Raw genomic sequence first — 22,349 nt, forward strand, 5'->3', positions numbered from 1 at the left:
CAACGCCCCATTTTGCATTTTAACTTTGGAAACCAAAAAAAAAAATATTGTAAGAAAATTAGAATTGGGGGAATTGGCATTAAACAAGCTGTACGTTTTGCTTGCTGCTATTCCCCCATTTTTTCCCCCTAGAAAAGAATCAGCTGCAAACAAAGTACCGTATTTCCCCAAAAATAAGACCCTGTCTGATATTTTTTTGAACCTTGAAATAAACGCTTGGCCTTATTGCCATGCGCTCAAAAGCCCGATTGGGCTTATTATCAGGGGGTGTCTTATTTTTTGGGGGGGAAAGGGTACTACATTCTGAGATAAGTTCCAATCAGAACGGTTCAGAGTTCCATCTTCCATTCTCAATTTTCAATTCCCAGAATTCCCTAGCCAGCCAGAAGTCCACAAGTCTCAAAGTTGCCAAGATTACATACCCCTGCCCTAGACAAAGTCAGCAGTGTGGCGTCTGCAGCAGGGGTGAAATCCAAAATTTTTCCCTACGGTTCTGTGGGCGTGGCTTGGTGGGCATGGCAGGGGAAGGATATTGCAAAATCCCCATTCCCTCCCCACTCCTGGGGGAAGGATATTGCAAAATCTCCATTCCCACCCCACTCTGGGGCCAGCCAAAGGCGGTATTTCTCCGAACTACTCAAATTTTCCGCTACCGGTTCTCCAGAACCTGTTAGAACCTGCTGGATTTCACCCCTGGTCTGCAGGCGCCATGAGGGGTGACTACACCCTCCCCAATCCTGCAGTGTGTGCAAAGCTACCACAATTAAATTTTAAAAGACCTTGAAACAATCACGTATGTCGCGAGGTTTTGGCTGAAGAAGAGTAGATGCTTGAGTAAAGAGAGACGATATCTTGCAAGGTTTAATGATCTGGCGAGAGGGCCGACAATTGAAATAAAGAATTTGAGGAATGCCTGCTCGGTGAGTCCCAGAGACAGAAAAAGTCGAGGCCCCTGGCGCAAAAGAATTAATTGTCCCAGTGAAAAAGGTGCAAAATAAAAATGGTAAGAGATTCCATGCCTATCCCAAGGGATAGGGATTCAAAAATTCAAATTTACCTGTTCCATCTGATTGCCTCCAAGAAAAATAAAGGGCAGAGAAATTTGGGTGGGAATGGAGAGCTGCATAGTTGTAAAACACCAGTGAGAGTAGTGTGGTCATTAGGAACTGTGGCAAAGGGATTCTTTGGGAAGAAAATGAGGTTTTTTGCAAACAGCATCGACCGCAAAGCTGTCTCTGTGTTCATCACAGTTCAAAAGTTCCCGATCTGGCCTCTTGCGTTTGTTAAGCAAGGTGTGGTTGGGGTTTTCGTCGCGTTTGCCTTCCGGGAGGCCCAGAGTTCTTAAACAGGCAATAGCCGCCGCTTGTTCTGCTAGTTTCTTGGATTTTTCCCTGGAAAAGAAGAAGACGGGAATATGGTTGCTAAGAGTCTGAATTTTGATCTTGTGACCGTGGGAACGCTGCGAGAGTTGTAAGTGGGAGGACTGGATGGACGTCACTTCCTTCGGTACTGTTGTAACTTCAAACGGTCGCTAAATGAACAGTTGTAAGTCAAGGACTACCTGTATACATAAAACTCAAAACTCTGCATTCGGCATTTCCTTGAAGATGTTTCGCTTCTCATCCAAGCTTCTTCAGCTTCTTGGATGAGAAGCGACACGTCTTCGAAGGAAAAAAAACAAAGTCCAGTTGCCTCTTGAAAAAGCACCTTTGGGACAACCAGGGCCTGGATGACTGAGAATCTAATGCTGAACACTTCAGCATAACTTAAGTCAGAACAATCCCAAATGGGACACTGCCTTCGCCACCCCAAGGCCATAAGATATGCCAGCACAGCAGATGCTTCCAAGTGTTTATAGCCGATCTTCACGGAAAGTTGTAACCAGACAACTCTACTGGACAGGCCTGTGGCACTCGGTCAGTCGTTCTCTGAAATGGATAGGCAGATGGTTCCTTCCTTTTCCCGAGTACCTTCGAGACCGACTTCTGCCACCAATAGCCTCCCACCGGCCAGTTCGCTCCCACAGAGATGGTCTCCTCAGGGTGCCATCGGCCAAGTTATGTCGGCTGGCGACACCCAGGGGGAGGGCCTTCTCTGTGGGAGCCCCAGCCCTGTGGAATGAACTGCCCCCGGAAATACGTAAAATCTCCAACCTCCGGGTGTTTTGCTGTGCACTGAAGATCCTGTTGTTCCACCAGGCCGGGCTATCAACATAATAATTTTAAATTGGGGTATTTTAAATTGAGCCGAATTTATTTAATAATTTTTAATTTTTAATTGATGTTTGTCTTGTGTTTTTAAATAGGCTGTACACCACCCTGAGTCCTTCGGGAGAAGGGCGGTATAGAAATAAAATTATACTTATACTTACTTATACTTATACACAAAAGTACCACGAAATTACCTTACCATCTATTTCAACCCAGTGGAAAACTGTGAAGTTCTCTCCTGAATCTAACTTCTGCCGTGAATTTTCCAAATCATAAGAGACTTCACTTATCAGCCAAGCATAACATGATTTACTTTACAAGGTTAACGTAAGAATTATTAGAATGTTAAGAGTTACGCTCAAATGCAATTCTCAATCATGGTTTAAAGTTATGTGAAGGAGCTATATACTCGATTCTCTTCTCTTGTATCCTTACGTTTGTATCCTTACAACTTATATTGATATAGTTTCCTGATTGCTTATTTGTACCCTATGACTATCATTAAGTGTTGTACCTTATGATTCTTGATAAATGTATCTTTTCTTTTATGTACACTGAGAGCTCCTGCACCAAGACAAATTTTTTGTGTGTCCAATCACACTTGGCCAATAAATAATTCTATTCTATTCTATTCTATTCTATTCTATTCTATTCTATTCTATTCTATTCTATTCTATTCTATTCTATTCTATTCTATTCTATTCTATTCCTCTCACACAGCTGCACATCTGCTGGTTTTAGAAAAAAACATAGCTTAGCTTGTCACCTGAACCCTAAACTATATTTGAGCTTATCATGGTCACTTAAAATATATGCTTTCCTGAGCTAGGGTTTGCTTGGTCCATTTCAACAAACTGTAGTTAAAAGTAACCAAATTTGGGCTACTTAAAAAATGGAATGAAGTTTCCAGGCATTACAGAGAGCAATAACCTGACATTTTCCATACAGGTAGTCCTCGGCTTACAACAGTTTGTTTAGTGACCGTCTGAAGTTACAACAGTGCTGAAAAAAGGGACTTAAAACTGTTTTTCATGCTTATAACTTTTGCAGCATCCCCATGGTCACGTGACCAAAAATTCAAATGCTTGGGAAGTGGTTCATAGTTATGGCGGTTGCAGTATCCCAGGGTCATGTGATCATCTTTTGCAACCTTCTGACAAGCAAAGTCAATATTGTGGTCCGCCAGCAGCCTGTGGAGCTGACAGCGGAGTCGGACAGTGAGGAGGCTGGGGAGGAACATGGGCCAGTCATGGAGTCTGACGAGGGCTCTGCATCGGAGGCAGAGAGCGAGCCAGGGCCATCTGGGAGTGATGCGCTGACTCCGGAGCCCCCAGAGTTGGACAGCAGAGAGGCAGAGGAACAGGAGGAGCCTGTTCCTAGTGCACGCATGCGCAGAGCTGCCAGAAGGCAAGAGCAGCTAAAGCAAAAGGGACGACTCAGGAGTAAGGCCAGGAGATGATTGCCCCCTCCCATAAGGCTTAAAAGAGAAACAAAGGCACTTGGGACCTTTTGGCAGGAAAGCAACGTTGCTAACTCTGTTTCCAGTCGATGTCTCTTGTTTGTTTCTGAACTTTGTGGGGCTTTGCCAATAAGGCCTTTGGCAGGGTGTCAAAGAAGATAAAAGTTGGTGATTATCCTGAAGGACTTCTTCCGAAGGGCTTGTTTTGCAACTAATTAGTACTCAGCTGGGAATAAACTGTTACAATAAAATAGGTCTATTTGGGACTAATTGGGACTTGTAATGACTCAGTAAGTCTAGGTCACAACAGTCAATGGGGAAGCCAGATTCGCTTAACAACCTTGTTACTACCTTAACCAACAGCAGTGATTCACTTAACAAATGTTTCACTTAGCAACATAAATGTTTGGCTCAACTGTGGTCATAAGTCAAAGGACCACCTGGAGTGTGTGTCCTGCTTTTTTAGCCATTGCATGTGAATTAATCACCCACAAGAACATCTAAGACTTGTGGACTTCAACTCCCAGAATTCCCCAGCCAGCACGGAATTCTGGGCGTTGAAGTCCACAAGTCTTTAAGGTTGCCAAGGTTGGATATCCCTGATCTAAAAGTACCATACCAACATTACTTCTCTCTTTCCGAGCTGTCATGAACAACTTTACTCTCTCTAGCAAATGATCCCCTTGAAAAAAAAAAAAAAAAAACAACTTCCCCAAAAGCAACTTACCATAACGTTGAGCTGTATTTTTGCCCAGCAACCGTCACAACCGAACCAAACAGTCGATCCCGCGGTCTTTCGATCTAAAGCAAGATGAGAAACGAAGGACGGTTGGATTTGACGTCAACGCGAGCGATCCATTCAATGGGCGTCAGAATGGAAATGTTGGCGAAGCTATCAAATCCCCAACAGGTGCGACATTTCCGTTCGAGGCTGGGAGTAACCAGCCACAGTTTAAAGCCAGGATCCAGAAGCTTAAGGCAGCTGGCCCACCACATTCAAAGGGGCTTTGGGTTCTTTCGTTTTCCTGAACAGCTGCTCCTCCAGAAGGCAGAGCAAACTGCTGGTTGAAAAGCTGGAGGATTTCAAAGGCAGCTTGTGGTACAAGAAGATGCTTGGGCCCAGTGTGCAAGCAGACCAGGCCAAAATTCCCCCAGACACATAACAAATATTTGCACAGACCCCCAACTTGCAATTGGAGCTAAAGTTTTAAGAGGACAAGGTTCCCTATTCAAATCAAATATTTATTGTGCTCATAAACTCATAAAGCATAAGGAGATTCCCTTTGAACGATGGGGGAACTGCGGATAGGTGCTCTACAGATCCAACAGCAAGAGATAGGTGCTGTGGCAGAGGAAATATTTCGATTAAATAAACGGGATAAAAGGAATTACAAGATACCAGAGGAGAAGCACGAAAGATTCACCAAAAAGTTAATAAGAGTTGAAATTCTAAAATTCTAAAAAGGGCAAGAGATGAAGGATAGATTTAACATGGTGGTTATTTTATTAAGTGTTAGAAAAAAAAGGAGAAAGTAGAAATTGGGGAGATAGTATTACACATACTGAAATATAATAGAACATATAATTACTATGTATACACAAATGTTAGCTGAAAAATATACGATTATGTATATTTAAATGGTAATATCATTATTATTAGAATTGTATGTAAAGTATATTGACCCAGACAATACACTGTTCACCAAGCACTTACGGATGTTAAAGAAAAAATCATAAATAAAATTATTTATATATGTGTGTGTGTGTGTGTGTGTGTGTGTGTACACAGTTAATATCTCGGGTTTCTTCCTGTGTAATTGTAAACATATCCTTAAAAGGGAAATGGCGACGTTTCGACGAAATCGCATTCGTCATCTTCTAGATGAAGTTCTCGGTTTGGCTATGTCATCAGCCAATCAGAATACAACAACACTGTCGACCAATCAGAATACACCTTTGCCTCTTTTCATAGAAAAACGTCAGTTACGGTCACACAGTTTGCCCTTAAGCATCAAACCGAGAACTTCAGCCAGAAGATGATGAATGCGATTTCGTCAAAATGTCGCTACTACCCTTTTAAGGATATGTTTACAATTACACGGGAAGAAACCCGAGATATTAACTGTACACACATATATACCCGTGAAAACTTACATAAACAAAGATAGATAGATAGATAGATAGATAGATAGATATAGATTAGATAGATAGATAGATAGATAGATAGATAGATAGATAGATAGATATATGATAGATGATAGATAGCTAGAGTTAAGATAGATAGATAGATAGATAGATAGATAGATAGATAGATAGATAGATAGATATATGATAGATGATAGATAGCTAGAGTTAAGATAGATAGATAGATTAGATAGATAGATAGATAGATAGATAGATAGATAGATAGATAGAGAAATAGATAGAGATAGAGATAGAGATATATAGGTATAGATATATAGGTATAGATATATATGTATGTATAAAAGAAGAAGATTCCCTTTAGGAAGGTATGGTTTAAAACAAATGAATTTTGCCGTGCGGCATCTTACTGTTTCGTAAGCAGGTTGAATCAGCTTCTCTTTCCTGCACCATTCCAGAAGATACATTTTGGGGGTAATTTGTGGGGGATACTCTCGTCTGAAGAGGAAAAAAGAAAACAATAAATACTCACTCTAGGCCAGGGGCTGCAATCATCTTCAACAGCTGGCCTGAGTTAATTTTAAATTGATTTTAAATTGGGTTATTTTAATTTACGGCCAATAATATTTAATTATTTTAAATTGTTTTTAAATTTTGTATGTATTGTTTTTTACTCTGGCTGTTCACCGCCCTGAGTCCTATTCTGGAGAAGGGCGGTATAGAAATTTAAATAAATAAATAAATAAATAAATAAATAAATAAATAAATAAATAAATAAATAAATAAACAAACAGCCCAATCTGTTACACCAACGTTTTTAAAATTGGGCAATTTTAAGAGGTGTGGACTTCAACTCCCAGAATTCTCAAGTCGGCAGCCTGGCTGGGGAACTCTGGGAGTTGAAGTCCACACATTTTGAAGTTGCCAAGTTCAGAAAACACTGTACTAGAGGACGGGAAGAAGCTTCTGCTAGTCCTGCTCTTCTGAGAGGTGAAAAAGAGTTGAAATGAGAAGATCAATGGTGGATTGCTCCCGGTTCGGTCCGGTGCATGCGAACCAGTAGCAATGGTGGCAGGAGGCTCCGCCCACCCACCCGGATGTCATCATGAACGATCTGTGCATGCGCGCACTCTTGTTGCGAACCAGTAGCGGAGGTAAGTAGAACCCACCCCTGGAGGAGATGCTGATATTCAGGAACGTCAGTGCTTTAGAATAAGATAGATTTACTGGGTCCTAAGCAGGAGGAGAGGGATGCGGTGGTTCAGTGGCTAAGATGCTGAGCTTGTTGATCGAAAGGTCGGCAGTTCAGTGGTTCGAATCCTTAGTGGCGCGTAATGGGGTGAGCTCCCGTTCCTTGTCCCAGCTTCTGCCAACCTAGCAGTTCGAAAGCAAGTAAAAAAAATGCAAGTAGAAAAATAGGGACCACTTTTGGTGGGAAGAGAACAGCGTTCCGTGCACCTTTGGCGTTTAGTCATGCTGGCCACATGACCACGGAGACGTCTTCAGACAGCGCTGGCTCTTCGGCTTTGAAACGGAGATGAGCACTGCCCTTTACAGCCGGAAATGGCTAACACACATGTGCGGGGGAACCTTTACCTTTTTAAGCAAAAGGAGAGCTTACATTCAGACTTGCAAGAGACTGTTATTACAGTCTATTAAGAAAATATAGTTCTAGTGCTCCTGTGAAATCTGTTTTTTGATTTGGTCCAACCCCGAAGGGCTGACTGAAAAAAATTAACCCAAGAAACGAATGATCAGAATTGATTATCCTAATCATAGGGAGGGCAGTGGAACTATGGAGGTTAACCCAAAAGGTGCTTTTTCAAAACCAAGAAGGAAGTGATTGGCTTGTCCCAAAGGTACTTTTTCAAAAGGCAACTGGACTTTATTTTTCCTTGAGGAGGTTTCGCTTCTCATCCAAGAAGAAGAATTGAAGAAGCTTCTTGAATGAGAAGCAAAACCTCTTCAAGGAAAAAAAAAACCCAAGAAAATCCAGTTGCCTTTTGAAAAAGCACCTTTGGGATAAGCCAGGAGTCAACAACCTGCGGCTCTGGAGCCGCATGTGGCTCTTTCATCCCTCTGCTGCGGCTCCCTGTCGCCGGTCGGCTCCATAATTGATAGGGCTTTAGGTTAGGACAGGTAGAGGAAAAAGGATACCGTGCTAGGAGGAGACTCTATGGTGGGGGGGAACCGGATTTCCGGTTGGCAGAGGAAAAAGGATGCCACGCTAGGAGGAGACTCTATGGTGGGGGAACCGGATTTCCAGTCGGCTCCAGAATTGAATGGGGGACTTCAGGTTAGGACCTGCAGAAGTTGTATATGCTCCAACACTGGAAATTTTTAAGAAGATGTTGGATAACCATTTGTCTGAAGTGGTGTAGGGTTTCCTGCCTGGGCAGGGGGTTGGACTAGAAGACCTCCAAGGTCCCTTCCATCCTATCCTATCCCTTTGTGGCTCTTTGAGTGTTTAAGGTTGCCAACCCCTGGGACAAGCCAATCACTTCCTACTTGGTCCTTTAAACTGGAGATACTAAAGAACGCACCCAGGACTTTTCACGTAGTTTGGCTTGCAATTTTTGCAAGGATAAAAAATGAATGCCAAGCATCTTTGCCCAGGATGGACTGAATGTGGCCCTAATGATCCTCAGTAGTCCATCTCAGTGTTTCTCAAGCTCACCAATTTTAAGAGGTGTAGAAGCATGCTACAGTAGTGCCTGTAGTTTGATGGCTAATAACACCACTTTTTTTTGGAGTTTCAAGATAATCCTATTCCACTGCTGGAATGGCCTGGGAATAGCCCAGATCTTAACCCAATTGAAAATCTGTGGAGCCGACTAAAGAAACTTGTTAGTCAGAAGCGACCCAGCAATAAAACCCAGTTAATAGAAGCAATCCTTCAATCTTGGTTTCACATTATAACAGCTGCAGAACTCAAAGACTTGATTCACTCCATGGGAAGACGTTGTAAGGCTGTAATTCATGCTAAAGGTTACCCAACAAAGTATAAACTGAGATGGTGATCATTTTTGTATATCTCATTTTTTCTATGGTGATTATTCTTGTGTATTTCGTTTTTTCTATGGTGATCATTTTTGTATATCTTGTTTTTTCTATGGTGATCATTTTTGTATATCTTGTTTTTTCTATGGTGATCATGTTTGCATATCTCGTTTTTTTTCTACCTGTTTCACTTTTCTTCTTTATACCGTAACTGCTATTCTAATAGCCAACCGTTCATAAAAGTTATTGCATGACATTCTTGATTAAATTATCTTTCCATTGATATATAATTTTATGGTACTACTCCAAACAAAAGTGGTGTTATTAGCTAGTTTTAAAAAATACACTTTTCCCAAAAGATTTCCATAATTTTGGCCACTGTTGTAAGCTGGGGATTTCTGGGAGTTGGAAGTCCACAGTTCTTAAAAGTTGCTGAACCTGAGAAGCACTGATCTACATCAGAAAAGGTCATCTCAAATCTACTGACTTGTTAAAGTTCTTGGATCAACTGTTGATCCAGTCTTATGACTGCTTCTTAGGTTAATAATCAATCTATCAGAATAGAGCTGGAAGGACCGTCTTCAAAGGAAAAGCAAAGTCCAGTTGCCTTTTCAAAAAACATCTTTGGGACCTGGATGAATGAGAATCTCCCGACATATGGAAGGTAATGAAACATCATGGTGAAACTCAACCCTAGCTTTATGAGACTGTAAGGACCACTATTCAAGCAAGTCGGCAGTGTCAGCGTCTCAGAACTGACATAGAAAAAGGAGGAGAAGCCTGAACTTTTGCCTGCTAAATCCCTTTGAAGATTCGGTCTCCTCGGAGATGGGGAGGGGGGAGACATTCCTGTGACCTGGCGAAGAAGGAATCAGGAAAGTGACTTGGAAGATAGCCAATGAGAAGCAGAGAATTGGGGATCGGAAAGGGAGGGATTGGGGGGCAAAGGTCAGTACTGACCACGAAAACAGTCAGGATCAGATTGCTGTGCTCGAATAAAGAGAAAATTTCCTTAAAGATCGGCAGTTTTTGGAAGTTCATTTATTTTGAGATAGCATCGAAACCCGACAGGCAGTTTAGCAGAAATCTGGTTATTTTAGTATCCAGTATGTGCAGAGAAGAGCAACAAAGATGATTAGGGGTCTGAAACATATGAAGAACGGTTGCAGGAACTGGGTATGTCTAGTTTAGTGAAGAGAAAAGAAGAACTAGGGGAGACATGATAGCAGTGTTCCAATATCTCAGGGGCTGCCCCAAAGAAGAGGGAGTCAAGCTATTCTCCAAAGCACCTGAAGGCAGGACAAGAAGCAATGGGTGGAAACTAATCAAGGAGAGAAACAACTTAGAACTAAGGAGAAGAGATTGTAGAAGAAATGCTTTTAAAAGGCTCTGACGATCCCAGCTGAGCAGGGCGATCATCAGAGGCATTTTTTTTTTTACTTTAAAAGCAAAAGTACTTTAAAAGCATTTTTTCGGCTGAAGAGGTTGTAGAAAAAATGCTTTTAAAAGTTTTTAAAAAGCCTCTGATGATCGCGCGGCTCAGCTGGGCATGGGGGCGCAGGGATTTTTGCTACCGGTTCTCCGAACCACCCGCCACCATCGCTACCGGATCGAGTGATCCGGTCCGAACCGGGAGCATTTCACCCCTGCCCAAGATCCTTTCCATGGTCATAATATATTCATATTATATTCAGTAACAGTATATTTCAACCTGACCTTTGCAATAGATTTTTATTATCAACATTTTACAAAGGCTGATTTTAAGATATCAGCGGTTTTCATTAGTTTTCCTTAATATGGGCAACTTTGGGATTCAACTTTGGGATTTCTCCATAAAATACGGGAGAAATTAACTTTGGAGCAAACTGTGCTGGTTTGAGCCTAATTTGACACTGCAAGACCACACTTGTGTTATTGTGTGAACGCAACTCAATGATATATTCCTCAGCAAAGTGCAATTAAAATCGCGGCTTAATGTGGTGCTTGAACACAGGCAACTGTGCCTTATCAAACCAAGATTAAACAGCCTATGGTTTAGTGTAACCCAGAAGCTCTCTCAATGTTCAGTCTTTAAAAGAAACAGAGGATGCTAATTATCTCACTTACTTATCAAACTTAACTGCCATCTTGATGACATCTGTGTCTTCAGTGTGATCATCATTATTTGGGCTCTTGACTTGTAGCGAAACTTTTTTCTTCTCCAGTAAATCAGATGCTTCTTGGAAAAAACTACTCATCTCGAAAACTTCACTAATGAAAAAAGAAAAAAAAATCAATGAATGATGGCTTCTATTAACTGGGTTTTATTGCTGGGCCGCTTCTGACTCACAAGTTTCTTTAGTCAGCTCCATAGATTTTCAATTGGGTTAAGGTCTGGGCTATTCTCAGGCCATTCCAGCAGTGGAATATAATTTATTTATTTATTTATTTATTTATTTTTCATATTTGTATACCGCCCTACTCCCGAAGGACTCAGGGCGGTGAACAGCCATAATAAATACAAATACATATAGAAGTTAAAAACTATTAAGAAACAGATTAAGTAATTTAGGCTCAAAGATTAAAAAACATCCAAATTTATCTAAAGAGGTTTAATTATCTGGAAACTCCAAAAAAAAAAAAAAAAAAAAAAAAAACCAAGTGGCATTATTAGCCATCAAACCTAAAAAATTCACTTTTCCCAAAAGGTTTCCACAATTTTGGCCACTACTATACTTGGGAAGAGGCTTCCTTAAAGACTTACTTCTGAGCGGTGTTGAATAAAAATGTTGTTTTCACGTAGATTCAACCTCTTACAGTTAAGCTTTTCAGGTCTTTAGGGGTTTTCCGATAAAAAAACTAACATCAATTTTAATGTTAATATGTATGATTTTAATGTTTTAATGTTTTGCCTTGTTGCTTTTACTTCGTTGTAAACTGCCTCTTACAGCGAGATGGGCAGCATATAAATTTAACAAATAAACAAATAGAGCAAGTGGTGTTCAAAAGAACTCTTGATAATTTTACGTTAGGTTTTGATATTACTTTGAATAGTATAAGATGAATAAGATAAGTAAGATTAAATTCCACCAGTGATATGAAGATTAGAATTATTTTAACAGAATAGTAGAAGATTTTCTTCCAGCAATGGCGGTTAGCGTGCTTTAAAACAAGATGTAAACAAAAGTGCCAAGTTTTTATATTAAAAACTTTTAATGAATATTTTAATACATTTGCATTTTTGCTGTACTTTACGCTTTTGGCTTTATCCAGGGACACTTTAATTAAAGTAAAAAGCATGAAAACGCCCTTACCAGATTTCCTGTAAAGACTGTGCAGCGTGAAGCTTCTTTCCTTGTGCGTTTTCTAATTGCTCCCTTAACATCTGGCACAAGCAATACTTTGTATTGGTATAATGATTATCGTATCTCACTGCCTAAGGGAAAACAAGATGAGTAACAACGCTTTAACAATGGAGAAAGAAAAGTTTTAGAATAAGAAAGTTCAAATAGTTCAAATTTCGTCTCTAACTTTTTGTAAAAGAAGATATCCATATTCATTTTAGACCTCATTAACACAGCCTGGCAAGTCCTTCAAACCCAATTCTCGTTCATTTCAAGAAAGGCAGATTTCCAACTCTTTTGAATTGCAGGAAATTTTAAAATACCGTATTTTTCAGAGTATAAGACGCTCTGGAGTATAAGATGCACCTTAGTTTTTGGGGAGGAAAATAAGAAGAAAAAATTCTGCCTCTGCCTACCAGCATCCATCGGTATTCATCTGGCTAGCGTCTTGTCAGTGTGTGACAAAGTTGAGGACTGTTTGGAAACTGAAACAGTATTTGCTGGGTGAGCAACAAGGAGACAGCAAGGAGCCTGGGCGTGGCTTATCTCTGCAGCTCTGAGTCTGTGCTGAACTGTAAACTAGTCTGCTGCTCAAAACTGAAACTGAAACTCCTCTCCTCTGCTTGTGTTTTGCTTGAATTTACTACCACGTTGGAAAACCTGCTTTTGGTATTGTATATTTACTTCATGTGTTATATTATATATAAAGAGAAGTCATTGAATCCTGCTGAATCAGTTACTTGTGTGTGCTTTCTGGATGTGAGTCCTTGCAGCAAATAGCAAACAGCCAGATCAGCTTCAGCACATTATTGCAGCCTGATTCAGTACAAGCAGCTGATTGGAAGGTGGATTAGCTTCCCAGAATACCCCAATCAGCTGTTCCAGGCTGCAGGTATTGCCACAGACCATCGCTGCCTCCGTGCCTCACGTTTTTGGCTACATTCAGTGTATAAGACGCACCCAAATTTTCACCCTCTTTTGGGGAGGGGGGGGAAAGTACGTCTTATACTCCAAAAAATACAGTATGTGAGAAACCTGGTACTAAAGAAGTCATCTCTCTCCTGTATCAGAGATTGACACTGAATAAACTGTGTAGCTGACAGATGGGGAACAATTACTCCATTAAGGACAGACTTCCCTTCAATACAATATCTATTTCTGATTAGATTTATATGCCACCTTTCCTTCAGGATCTCAAGGAGACTTACAGAGAGCTTCTTCTCCTTTTTTCCCTACAACAGGGGATCTCCAAACCTGACAACTTTTAAGACTTGTGTCAGGCCTGGAAGCCATCTTTTTCGTTGGATCTTCAGACCTGCCACGTTTACTACTGTGGGAAACTGGGAGGGGGGATTGTATGAAGCAGGGGTGATATATATATCATAATAACATTCCTTTCTCAAGAGAGTCAAGGACATCTTGCTCTGCACCTGGAAGGCTGGAACTGGGAGGCATCCCCAGTTGAGACGGTGCTTGGATTGGACCATGCGATGGACATGTGGGTGTTGGGCAGGGACTTGAACTTTTCTTTGGATGGGGAAAACTGGAAGCTTTCAGATTCGGGTTTTCCCAGATGTGCCAATATAACATCTCTAATAAAATGGAACTTTGAGGAACTTCAAGCCTTGCAGTCTTCTTAAGTTGGGGGTGTTACTTGGAACTCTGACGTTAACCCGAATCTGCATTAAACAACATACCAGCTCTCTGGATACCGGGGTGCTGTCCGGGATCCTGAGCCCTGAACCCGGGCGGCGTGAAGATTCAGAGAAGATGGAGGAGGAAAAGATGACAACTTGTGGACTTAAAGACTTGAGGAACTCCTAGAATTCCTCAGCCCTACAGCAATAATCCTATAAAACAGGCTGGGCTGGCCCAAAAACATCAAAGGAGTTTCCATGGCTGAGGGCAGATGAGAACCTCCCAAGTGCCAGGCAAATACCCTAATGCTTAAACCACAATAGCTGTCATATGGAAGTTTGACTTAACCACCGTGTTACTAATTTAACAGCTGCGGTGATTCCACATTCACAAATGTGGCAACAAAAGTTGTAAAATGGGCCAAAACTCACATAACAAATGTCTCAGTTAAAAACATACATTTTGGTCTCAGTTGTGGCCGTAGGTACCGGTATAGGGCTGCAGGATCTGCAGTTATGAAACCCCCCAAAATGGGGGTCCACGGTTTCATGAGATTGCACACAAGACATAATTAAGATTTTTGTTTTTCCTAAGAGACTGCTATCAAGGATGCATACGTATTTGATATATTCCTGCATGACGTCCTTCAGGGGCAAAAGTCCTTCCTTCCTGAAGACAGAGGGGTTCCACATGGCAGCCCGGGCCACCATTACGGAAGATGCCGAGGTTGCCTCCTGGAAGATCCGAAGGTCAGAATACGCTTTGACGAAATCATGAGATCCTCCACTGAAATAAGAAAAAGATGATTTCCATTAGCACCAGCACGAACATGGTGCAAATGGCAGGTTAGATATTGTGTCTATGAAGAGTCTCAATTATCCAGATCACAGTTGTACCAAAAGCGGTTTTTATTTTGAAAAAGCAACCAGACTGATTTTTATTTTTATTTTTTGAGGAAAAACAAGACTTTTCGCTTCCTATCCTGGAAGCTACATCAGGGATTGTATCGGGATGCTGTGGGAGATGGAAGGAGAGTTATGACATTGAGATTAGTTGGTGAAGAGGTGGGATTCAGCCAGTTCGGATGAAACAGTAGTGGTGACTGGACGCAATCCCGCCCTATATCGCTGTGTTTTTGATGCCACACGCATGTGCAGATGGCACACGCGAGCGAACTGCCGTGTTGTTTGACACCGCAGGCTGTTGTGACCCAGGCCCAAGTAGTTAGTATTAAATACAAACAGTTCGAAAACAAACAGACTTTATTAGAACAGCTGAGAATTAACTCATTCTCAGCATAGTCCAAAGTAAATTAAAGCAAATTCTTCAAAACACCATTCCACAGTTTATCACCGACCTTGGGATAATTAGGCAAACTACCAAAGGCTTTTCTTGGCAAAAGTTCAGAAGCAGAAGACACCGACAAGAAATGAATACAGTGAAACAAGAAGCAAATCTCTCAACGTCGTTTTCAGAGGTCAGCGATAAACTAAAGACTGGTGTTTTGAGGACTTTACTTTCATTTAATTTAGAATACGCTGAGAATGAGTTAATTCTCAGCTGTTTTAATAAAATCTGTTTGTTTTTTGGAACTGTTTTGCATTTAATATCAACTACGCGGGCCTGGGTCACAACAAAATGTGTATTATTAATAGAAATATATAAGTTGATTGAATGTAATATCTATGATTAATTCTACTAGTTTTATTCATATTAGAATGTATGACACTCAGACGCCACACTGTTCATGCATTGATATGTTTGTAAAAAAATAAATAAATAAATAAAAAACTTGGGGGGGAAAAACAAGGGCTATCTATATAGCAGATGTCCAAAACTCTGCTTAACTGCAGAGGAAGCAACATTTATGTTCACAATGCGCTTTGTCAATCCGTGCAGCTTGTTTGCACCAAGATTGGACTTGCCTGCCTTAAGAGTGAATTTGTTCTACTTACTTGGCTATTACTGGGATAGAAACTGCCTCGGAGATGGCTTTGATCACGTCGCAGTGGACAGGGTGCTGAGGCCTCTCTTCTTTCTTCCTTCAAAAATGAAAAAGATCAGGGATTAGCAAGAAAGGGGAGTCAACTTTGAGCCGGTTGGAATCGAACTCCTGGCAGTGGGCAGAGTTAACCTGCAATACTGCATTCTAACCACTGCACCATCATGGATTTTTTTTTTGCAGTACAGCCTGTTCTACCAATTCCAGCTCAAAGGGTTTTATGATGTAAGGACTCACAATATTTTTTTTTCTTTTCAGATGTAGAATTATTTACCTTCCATGAACGGCAATTGCAGCAACTCCAGCCTGCTCTATCCTCTTTACCAATCTTAGTGTTTCTTCATCCTGAAAATGATTGGGGGGTGGGGGTGAAACATTCAACACTCACCCCAAGTTTGTTACTTAACTTTTCTGAAACTAAATGTGGATGAGGTTTCACACAATAAGTATGCACATTTTTTTTAGGGATAGGGTTTTTTTTTTTTTTTTAGACATGCGATATCTGAAATACTGTAATATATTCTTACCGATGACAAAATTCGGATTTTGCAGGTGACTGGCTTAGATACACCATTGATGAGCGTAGTCAGAATCTAAAGAACAGGAAACAACAGCAGTTTTTTAAGAACCAGAGATGCAGAATGATTGCTTGGAAAACGTAGGTGAATACTGCAAAAGATTATTTCCCCATTAGGAAGAGTCATCTTTCCACAAGTTCTCAACCAAATAATAAATAAGCTAAATGACTCTTAAAATGATTTCCTATTGCGTTTTTCTCACGAACAAGGTCCACAATTCTACCTGCAAGCTGTATACAAATCTTTCTGGGCTCAGCCTGATCCTCCAGACAAGCACTGAATTAGGAACAGGGGAAGCTTGAATACGTTCCCATGTGCCATTAAGTGTTAAAGGTAAATGTAAAGGTTCCCCACGCACATATGTGCTAGTTTAAAACAGAAATGAGGGGGCTTCTGTTTTAAAGCCAAAGAGTCAGCGCTGTCCGAAGACGTCTCCGTGGTCATGTGGCTGGCATGATTCAATGCCAAAGGCACACGGAATGCTGTTACCTTCCCACTAAAAGTGGTCCCTATTATTCTACTTGCATTTTTTACGTGCTTTCGAACTGCTAGGTTGGCAGAAGCTGGGACGAGTAACGGGAATTTACCCCGTTACACGGCACTAGGGATTCGAACCGCTGAACTGCTGACTTTTCGATCGACAAGCTCAGCGTTTTAGCCACTGAGCCGCTTTAATTATAAAGTGTATTATAATTAACACTTTTTATAATAATTTTATAATAATTTTATAATTACCTTATTATAAAAACACTTATAATTGTTACTGCCAAGCCAAAAATAAACCCCAACCCAACAATGCATCACTCTGCCAAGGAAAATACAAGGCTAAGAGTTTTTCAGGGAACAGTGCCGACTTCTTCAGATGCATCAAGAATTATTCTAGAAAAAGAAACTTGTACATGCTCCCATGGGGTGTGGGGGAGGAGAATGAGACCACTCGCCGCAGGACAATGCAACAATCCAATTTAATTATTTAAAATTATTTTAAAAATTATTTTAATTTTTGTCATTCGCATTTCATTTTGTCCCTCCTTTGGCATCCTTTCTTTAATGATTCTATTCTATTCTTACTTTGATATCAGTGTAACTCTTGCTCTGCGGCTGTCAAGATTGAAAAATGCTTAAGCTTCCTGTAACTATGATGGCTTTTCAACTTGCCAAACAACTAGTGGAGGGGGAGATGGAATGTGAAGGCTACAATCTTCAATCGTGAGGGCCAAGGACACTTCTGCAGGTGTCTGCCAAGATGTGGACTGTTATCAAAACAAAAGGCTGATTCCCAACTGGACCATGTGACTACGTTCTATGGGAGGAGGGGATGAAACTCATCTTTAACTATGCAGGGCTGCGCAGGAAAATTTAAGAGTTGGTTTTGCTTTTCTTCAGTGCCGAAGTGATGTACTCAATAAAGTTTTGCTTTCTGGATTTTTAAAGTTTCTGAGGAGGCCTGCTTTTATTGGGTCCGTTAGTCGGATTGTTGACAGTGGCGAATTGGCCATGGCAAGTTGTCCTGGGTCGAGTTGGGCACAGCAAGTTGGCCGTGATGAATTGTCCTGGATTGAGTTGTCATAAACCCAGGGGGGGAGGTAGGGGAGAGAAGGGGAATGATGAAAGGAGAAAAAAAAGAGACAGGGATAACAAAAAGCGAGCCAAAAAAGAAAAATCATTTAGTTGTGACACCTGTACACTTTTGACATAACTCCACTCAACATTCTCATGCCCTGCTACCTTTTGCAACCCCCTTCAGTTCCTCCAACCTCCACCTGCTTTTATTTTTTATAAATAACCACAGAAAATAATAAGCAGGGCACTCTGCATACTTACAGATTCTATTCTGTCTGGATCAGACAAGAGGGCTGCTCCCATTCCTCCCTGGGGAAAATACACACAAAAAAAAGACCTTCGTTCATCATCTCGGCAGCTCAAAATATCTCAAGGAGGTTCTACAGGTAGTCCTCAACTTACAACCATTCATTAGGATTCAGCACCAAGTGTGAACTTAGGCTCCAACTGCTTCTTCACAGGAGTAAAATACAAATAGCCCGAAGTTGTCTTGCTTTAAAAAAATTATTGATACATTTTACATTAGTCTATTAACTTTATTTTCTTTTGTCTGGTGGAAAGTTTAGAATCATGCAGGGAGGCCTCTCACTCCTTTCCTACTTAGACACCGATCATATTACCAGATCATGCATTAACGTGAAAATACAAGGAAATGAATGGGAAGTAGAACAAGAGATGTCTACAGGAGATTCTCAGTCCTCCAGGTCATGGTTGTCCCAAAGGTGCTTTTTCAAGAGGCAACTGGACTTTGTTTTTCTTTGAAGACATTTCGCCTCTCATCTCCCGTTTCCCTGAAAATAAGCCTTCCCCGAAAATATTTAAACGCATGCACAGCCGGTCCCCGCAGCCGGTCCCCCCCGAGGCAGAGCTGGAAATCAGGTAAGACAGCAAGAGGAGTCCCATCTTGCTCCACGCGCCCCAAAATAATAAGACCTCCCAAAAATAAGGCCAAGCACTTATTTCAGGGTTCAAAAAAATATAAGACAGGGTCTTATTTTCGGGGAAACACGGTAAGAAGCTTCTTGGATGAGAAGCGAAACGTCTTCAAAGAAAAAACAAATAGTGTAAGATATGTTTCATAACTTCTCAATAACTCAGAAGTGAATCAGGAAGTCAACGGGACAGCAGAGTAAGCTGGAGTAAGCTAGAATTTCACATCTTTTAGTGTGCAAAAAGGGGTGCTTAGTTTGAATGTAACTGGTCAAAACAAGGAAGTGGTCAGCACTGTTAAACCAGCCAAATGTATCAGGATGGCTTCAACCAATCTTGGTCTAATGTTAGGTTCAAAAGCAAGAAATACTGAGGTCACTTCCTTAATATGACACAATTGAAACACAAAAACTCTGGTTGGGATTCTGGCTTCCTGAGAGAAAAACAAGCAAGCAAACTTATTCATATGTCAATTCTAAAAGGAAAAAACAAAACCCCAAATTGTTTTCCTGTTCTTGGACACAAGGTTTCTGTTAATGTACTTAGCTACTATGTCACAACACACAATTCTTTCAATTAAGGACAAATGTATTTACAGCCTGCAAATTCCTGTGTGGGGGTCATTTCAAAGGCTTGATGTTGTGGCCGGCCAGTGGAGCTGGCAGCAGACTCAGACAGTGAGGAGGTTGGGGAGGAACATGGGCCAGTCCTGGAGTCTGGGGAAGGCTCTGATGAGGGCTCTGCGTCGGAGGCAGAAAGGGGGCCAGGACCGTATGCCAGTTTTCAGTTGCCTTCGGAGTCAGACATCAGTGAGGCAGACAAACAGTTGGAGCCTGTTCCCAGTGTGCGCATGCGCAGAGTTGCCAGACGAAGGGAACAGCTAAAGAACAAGGGTCGACTTGGGAGTAAGGCCACAGGTGGACAATGAGTGGCCCTCCCAGAGGGAATAAAAGAGGAGCAAAAGGGGAGTGGAGTTTGCAGGAGAGAATTTAATTCACTTAATTGGTTTGTGACTCTCAGAGATTTCTTGCCAAGTTTTGAAGATATCGGCCTGGCAGCTCTCCAAGCCAGATAAGGTCTGTGACTGTAAATTCTCCCTTGAAAGACTTTGCTGGATGTGAATGAGAGGAATTCACAGTAATTTAATAAAAAGGGGTTTTTGTCGGGACACGGAATCTGTTTCATGCTCTTGAGAAGCCTAGGTCAGAACACTTGAAAGAAAAAGGCGTTTCATACTTTTAGAGCCTTTGATTAAATGAATAAGAAAGATGACAACATTCAAATGATGATCCAAGTTATGCAGACATTCATAAAAGCGGAGGCATCTATCAATATGATTCAAAAAGAACTGCCGATGGGCAAAAATCATACCTTTGTGGAATATTCTTTGGGGCATCCCATGTTGACATCAATGCCAGCAACATCCTCCTCTCTGAAAACGACAAGGCAAAAAGACAATCACAAATGCATAAAGAGATTTTAACATTTAGACACACCCAAATGGTATTAAGCAATTCATTTTCAGAGCGACTTACAAGTGGCTGAAACAATGGGATGCAAAGCAATTGTTTTAGTCCATCATCATTTATTCTTGAAAATTTGCTTCAGTTTGTTTATTTTCGCATTGTCTTAGTTTATGTGGTTGCTTATCTCAAGTTCATTGTCAGAAGGATCAAAATTTCTCTTTGTCCAAACCAGATACAGCTCATGTACTAGCAGTTTCCGAATCAGTTTCCAATTGCTGATTTTATAAGAGTCACAACAAGCCATACTTAAGTTGCATCTTCACCATAGAGAACACAACTCTGTTTTAAATTACCATTAGTTATCTCTTACTGTGCATTTTTTGATTCTGTGCATTTATTTTAAAACTTTAGGAAAATAATTTTCAGATTTACTGTAAGATTTAATTTGCTTTTATTGAAGAAACAGCAACAAGCAGTTTCTAAATGGTTCTTCTAATTAACTCAAGAAAGTAATACTTTGCATAAATAAACAGCAGCTTTAGGCTATCACCAGTCCTAGTTACCCATAATTTCCTTGCTAAAAGAATACATTTGTGGGTGTTACTCTGTTTCCCCGAAAATAAGACCCAATTGGAAAATAAGTCCTAGCATGATTTTTCAGGATGCTCATTATATAAGACCTACCCCCCAAAATAAGCCCCAGTTAAGATTGTCAGCCAGATGGATGCATTTAGTACCGTATTTTCCCCAAAATAAGACCTTATCAGAAAATAAGCCCTAGTACCTCTTTTGGAGCAAAAAATAATATAAGACCCGGTCTTATTTTCAGGGAAACACGGTATTAGTTAGATCAATGCTATCTTTTCATCCAACAGGAGCTCAAGGCAGACAATGTAAGTACGGTACTTTCCCTTCTCACCTTAGCCACCAAACAATTTTATGAGGTTTGTACAGCATAATGGACCCAAAGACACTCCATGGCTGAGGGAAACCTTTAACCTGGGTCTCTCTAGCTCTAATCCAATGCTCTACACTAGAGTTGTCCAACCTTGGCAACTTTTAAGACTTGAGACTGGCTGGGGAATTCTGGGAGTTGAAGTCCACAAGTCTTAAAGTTGCCAAGGCTGGACATCCCTGCTCTAAATACTATGCCAAACTAATACTGTCAAGTTTTAATCCTGAGATATGCAAAATGTAAAAGAAATAAACATTATACCAATGGAAATGTGGATTGGAACTGCAACCCGGGCAGATTTAACTGGTAAAGGTATATGCCAATAAAATTAAGTCTATACTAGATCCCACTTTAACTTTCTTTGCGTCTTTGTTTATTGTCATTTTTGTGGTTTTAGAGCAGGGGTGTCAAACTCGATTTCATTGAGGGCCGCATCAGGGTTGTGTTTGACCCCAGGTGGTCGGGGTGGGTGTGGCCAGTTTGACATCCCTCCTGTCAGGGAGCGCCTGTGGAGGCCTGATTGCTCTGCGAGTGAAAACAGGCTCCCGAGCTCCATTTTCGGCTGCGACAGCCTCCTGCAGCCCTCTGCCAATGAAAACGGAGTTCGGTGGGGGAGCATCTGTGCCCCCCCGGCTCCTTTTTCACTGGCAGAGGGCTGCAGAAAGCTCTCACAGCTGAAAAGGCAGTCTGGGAGGGCCCCACATGGACCTCCCGAGCTCCAGTTTCGTTGGCAGAGGCACCGCAGCCCCACGGGCGAGATCTAAACACCCCACAGGCCAGATCCGGCCCCCGGGCCTTGAATTTGACACTCCTGTTTTGGAGGGAGGAAGGAGCTGATGTAGTTTTGTTAGCATTGCTAGAATTGGTTTTAACCTCCCTGGGGACGTTTTCACTTTTGTTTATATAACGTATAAGCTGATGAGAATTGTTTGAACCAGCAGTGAAATCCTCTGAAGTCTGTTACCGGTTCTGTGAGACTGCTACCTAGCGCGCGCTTTGCGCGCACATGCACATCTGGGCCATGCGCACGCACCGCTAAAAAACATTTTGAAGCCTTCCGAGTCTGCAAAGGTACTGTATTTT

General features: G+C 41.3%; 1 protein-coding gene across 3 annotated transcripts in view; it reads right to left on the reverse strand.

The window, feature by feature from the left end:
* Positions 1-843: 843 nt before the first annotated feature.
* The window catches only part of DUS2 (dihydrouridine synthase 2), a 28,216-nt gene continuing 6,710 nt past the window's right edge, over positions 844-22,349 (reverse strand). For all 3 annotated transcript variants that reach the window (XM_070952736.1, XM_070952738.1, XM_070952737.1), the window contains exons 6-16: positions 20,217-20,277; positions 18,177-18,224; positions 16,302-16,367; positions 16,049-16,119; positions 15,728-15,814; positions 14,390-14,558; positions 12,105-12,226; positions 10,918-11,061; positions 6,222-6,309; positions 4,397-4,470; positions 844-1,391 (exon numbers count right to left, since the gene is read on the reverse strand). In XM_070952736.1, coding sequence (XP_070808837.1) covers positions 1,160-1,391; positions 4,397-4,470; positions 6,222-6,309; positions 10,918-11,061; positions 12,105-12,226; positions 14,390-14,558; positions 15,728-15,814; positions 16,049-16,119; positions 16,302-16,367; positions 18,177-18,224; positions 20,217-20,277 — 1,162 coding nt within the window. In that variant the 3' untranslated portion in view covers positions 844-1,159. The remainder of the gene's footprint in view (positions 1,392-4,396; positions 4,471-6,221; positions 6,310-10,917; positions 11,062-12,104; positions 12,227-14,389; positions 14,559-15,727; positions 15,815-16,048; positions 16,120-16,301; positions 16,368-18,176; positions 18,225-20,216; positions 20,278-22,349) is intronic.

This window comes from Pituophis catenifer, unplaced genomic scaffold (genome assembly GCF_029215685.1).
Source record: "Pituophis catenifer annectens isolate HBS135680 unplaced genomic scaffold, rPitCat1.0.hap2 SCAF_13, whole genome shotgun sequence".
NCBI lineage: Eukaryota > Metazoa > Chordata > Lepidosauria > Squamata > Colubridae > Pituophis > Pituophis catenifer.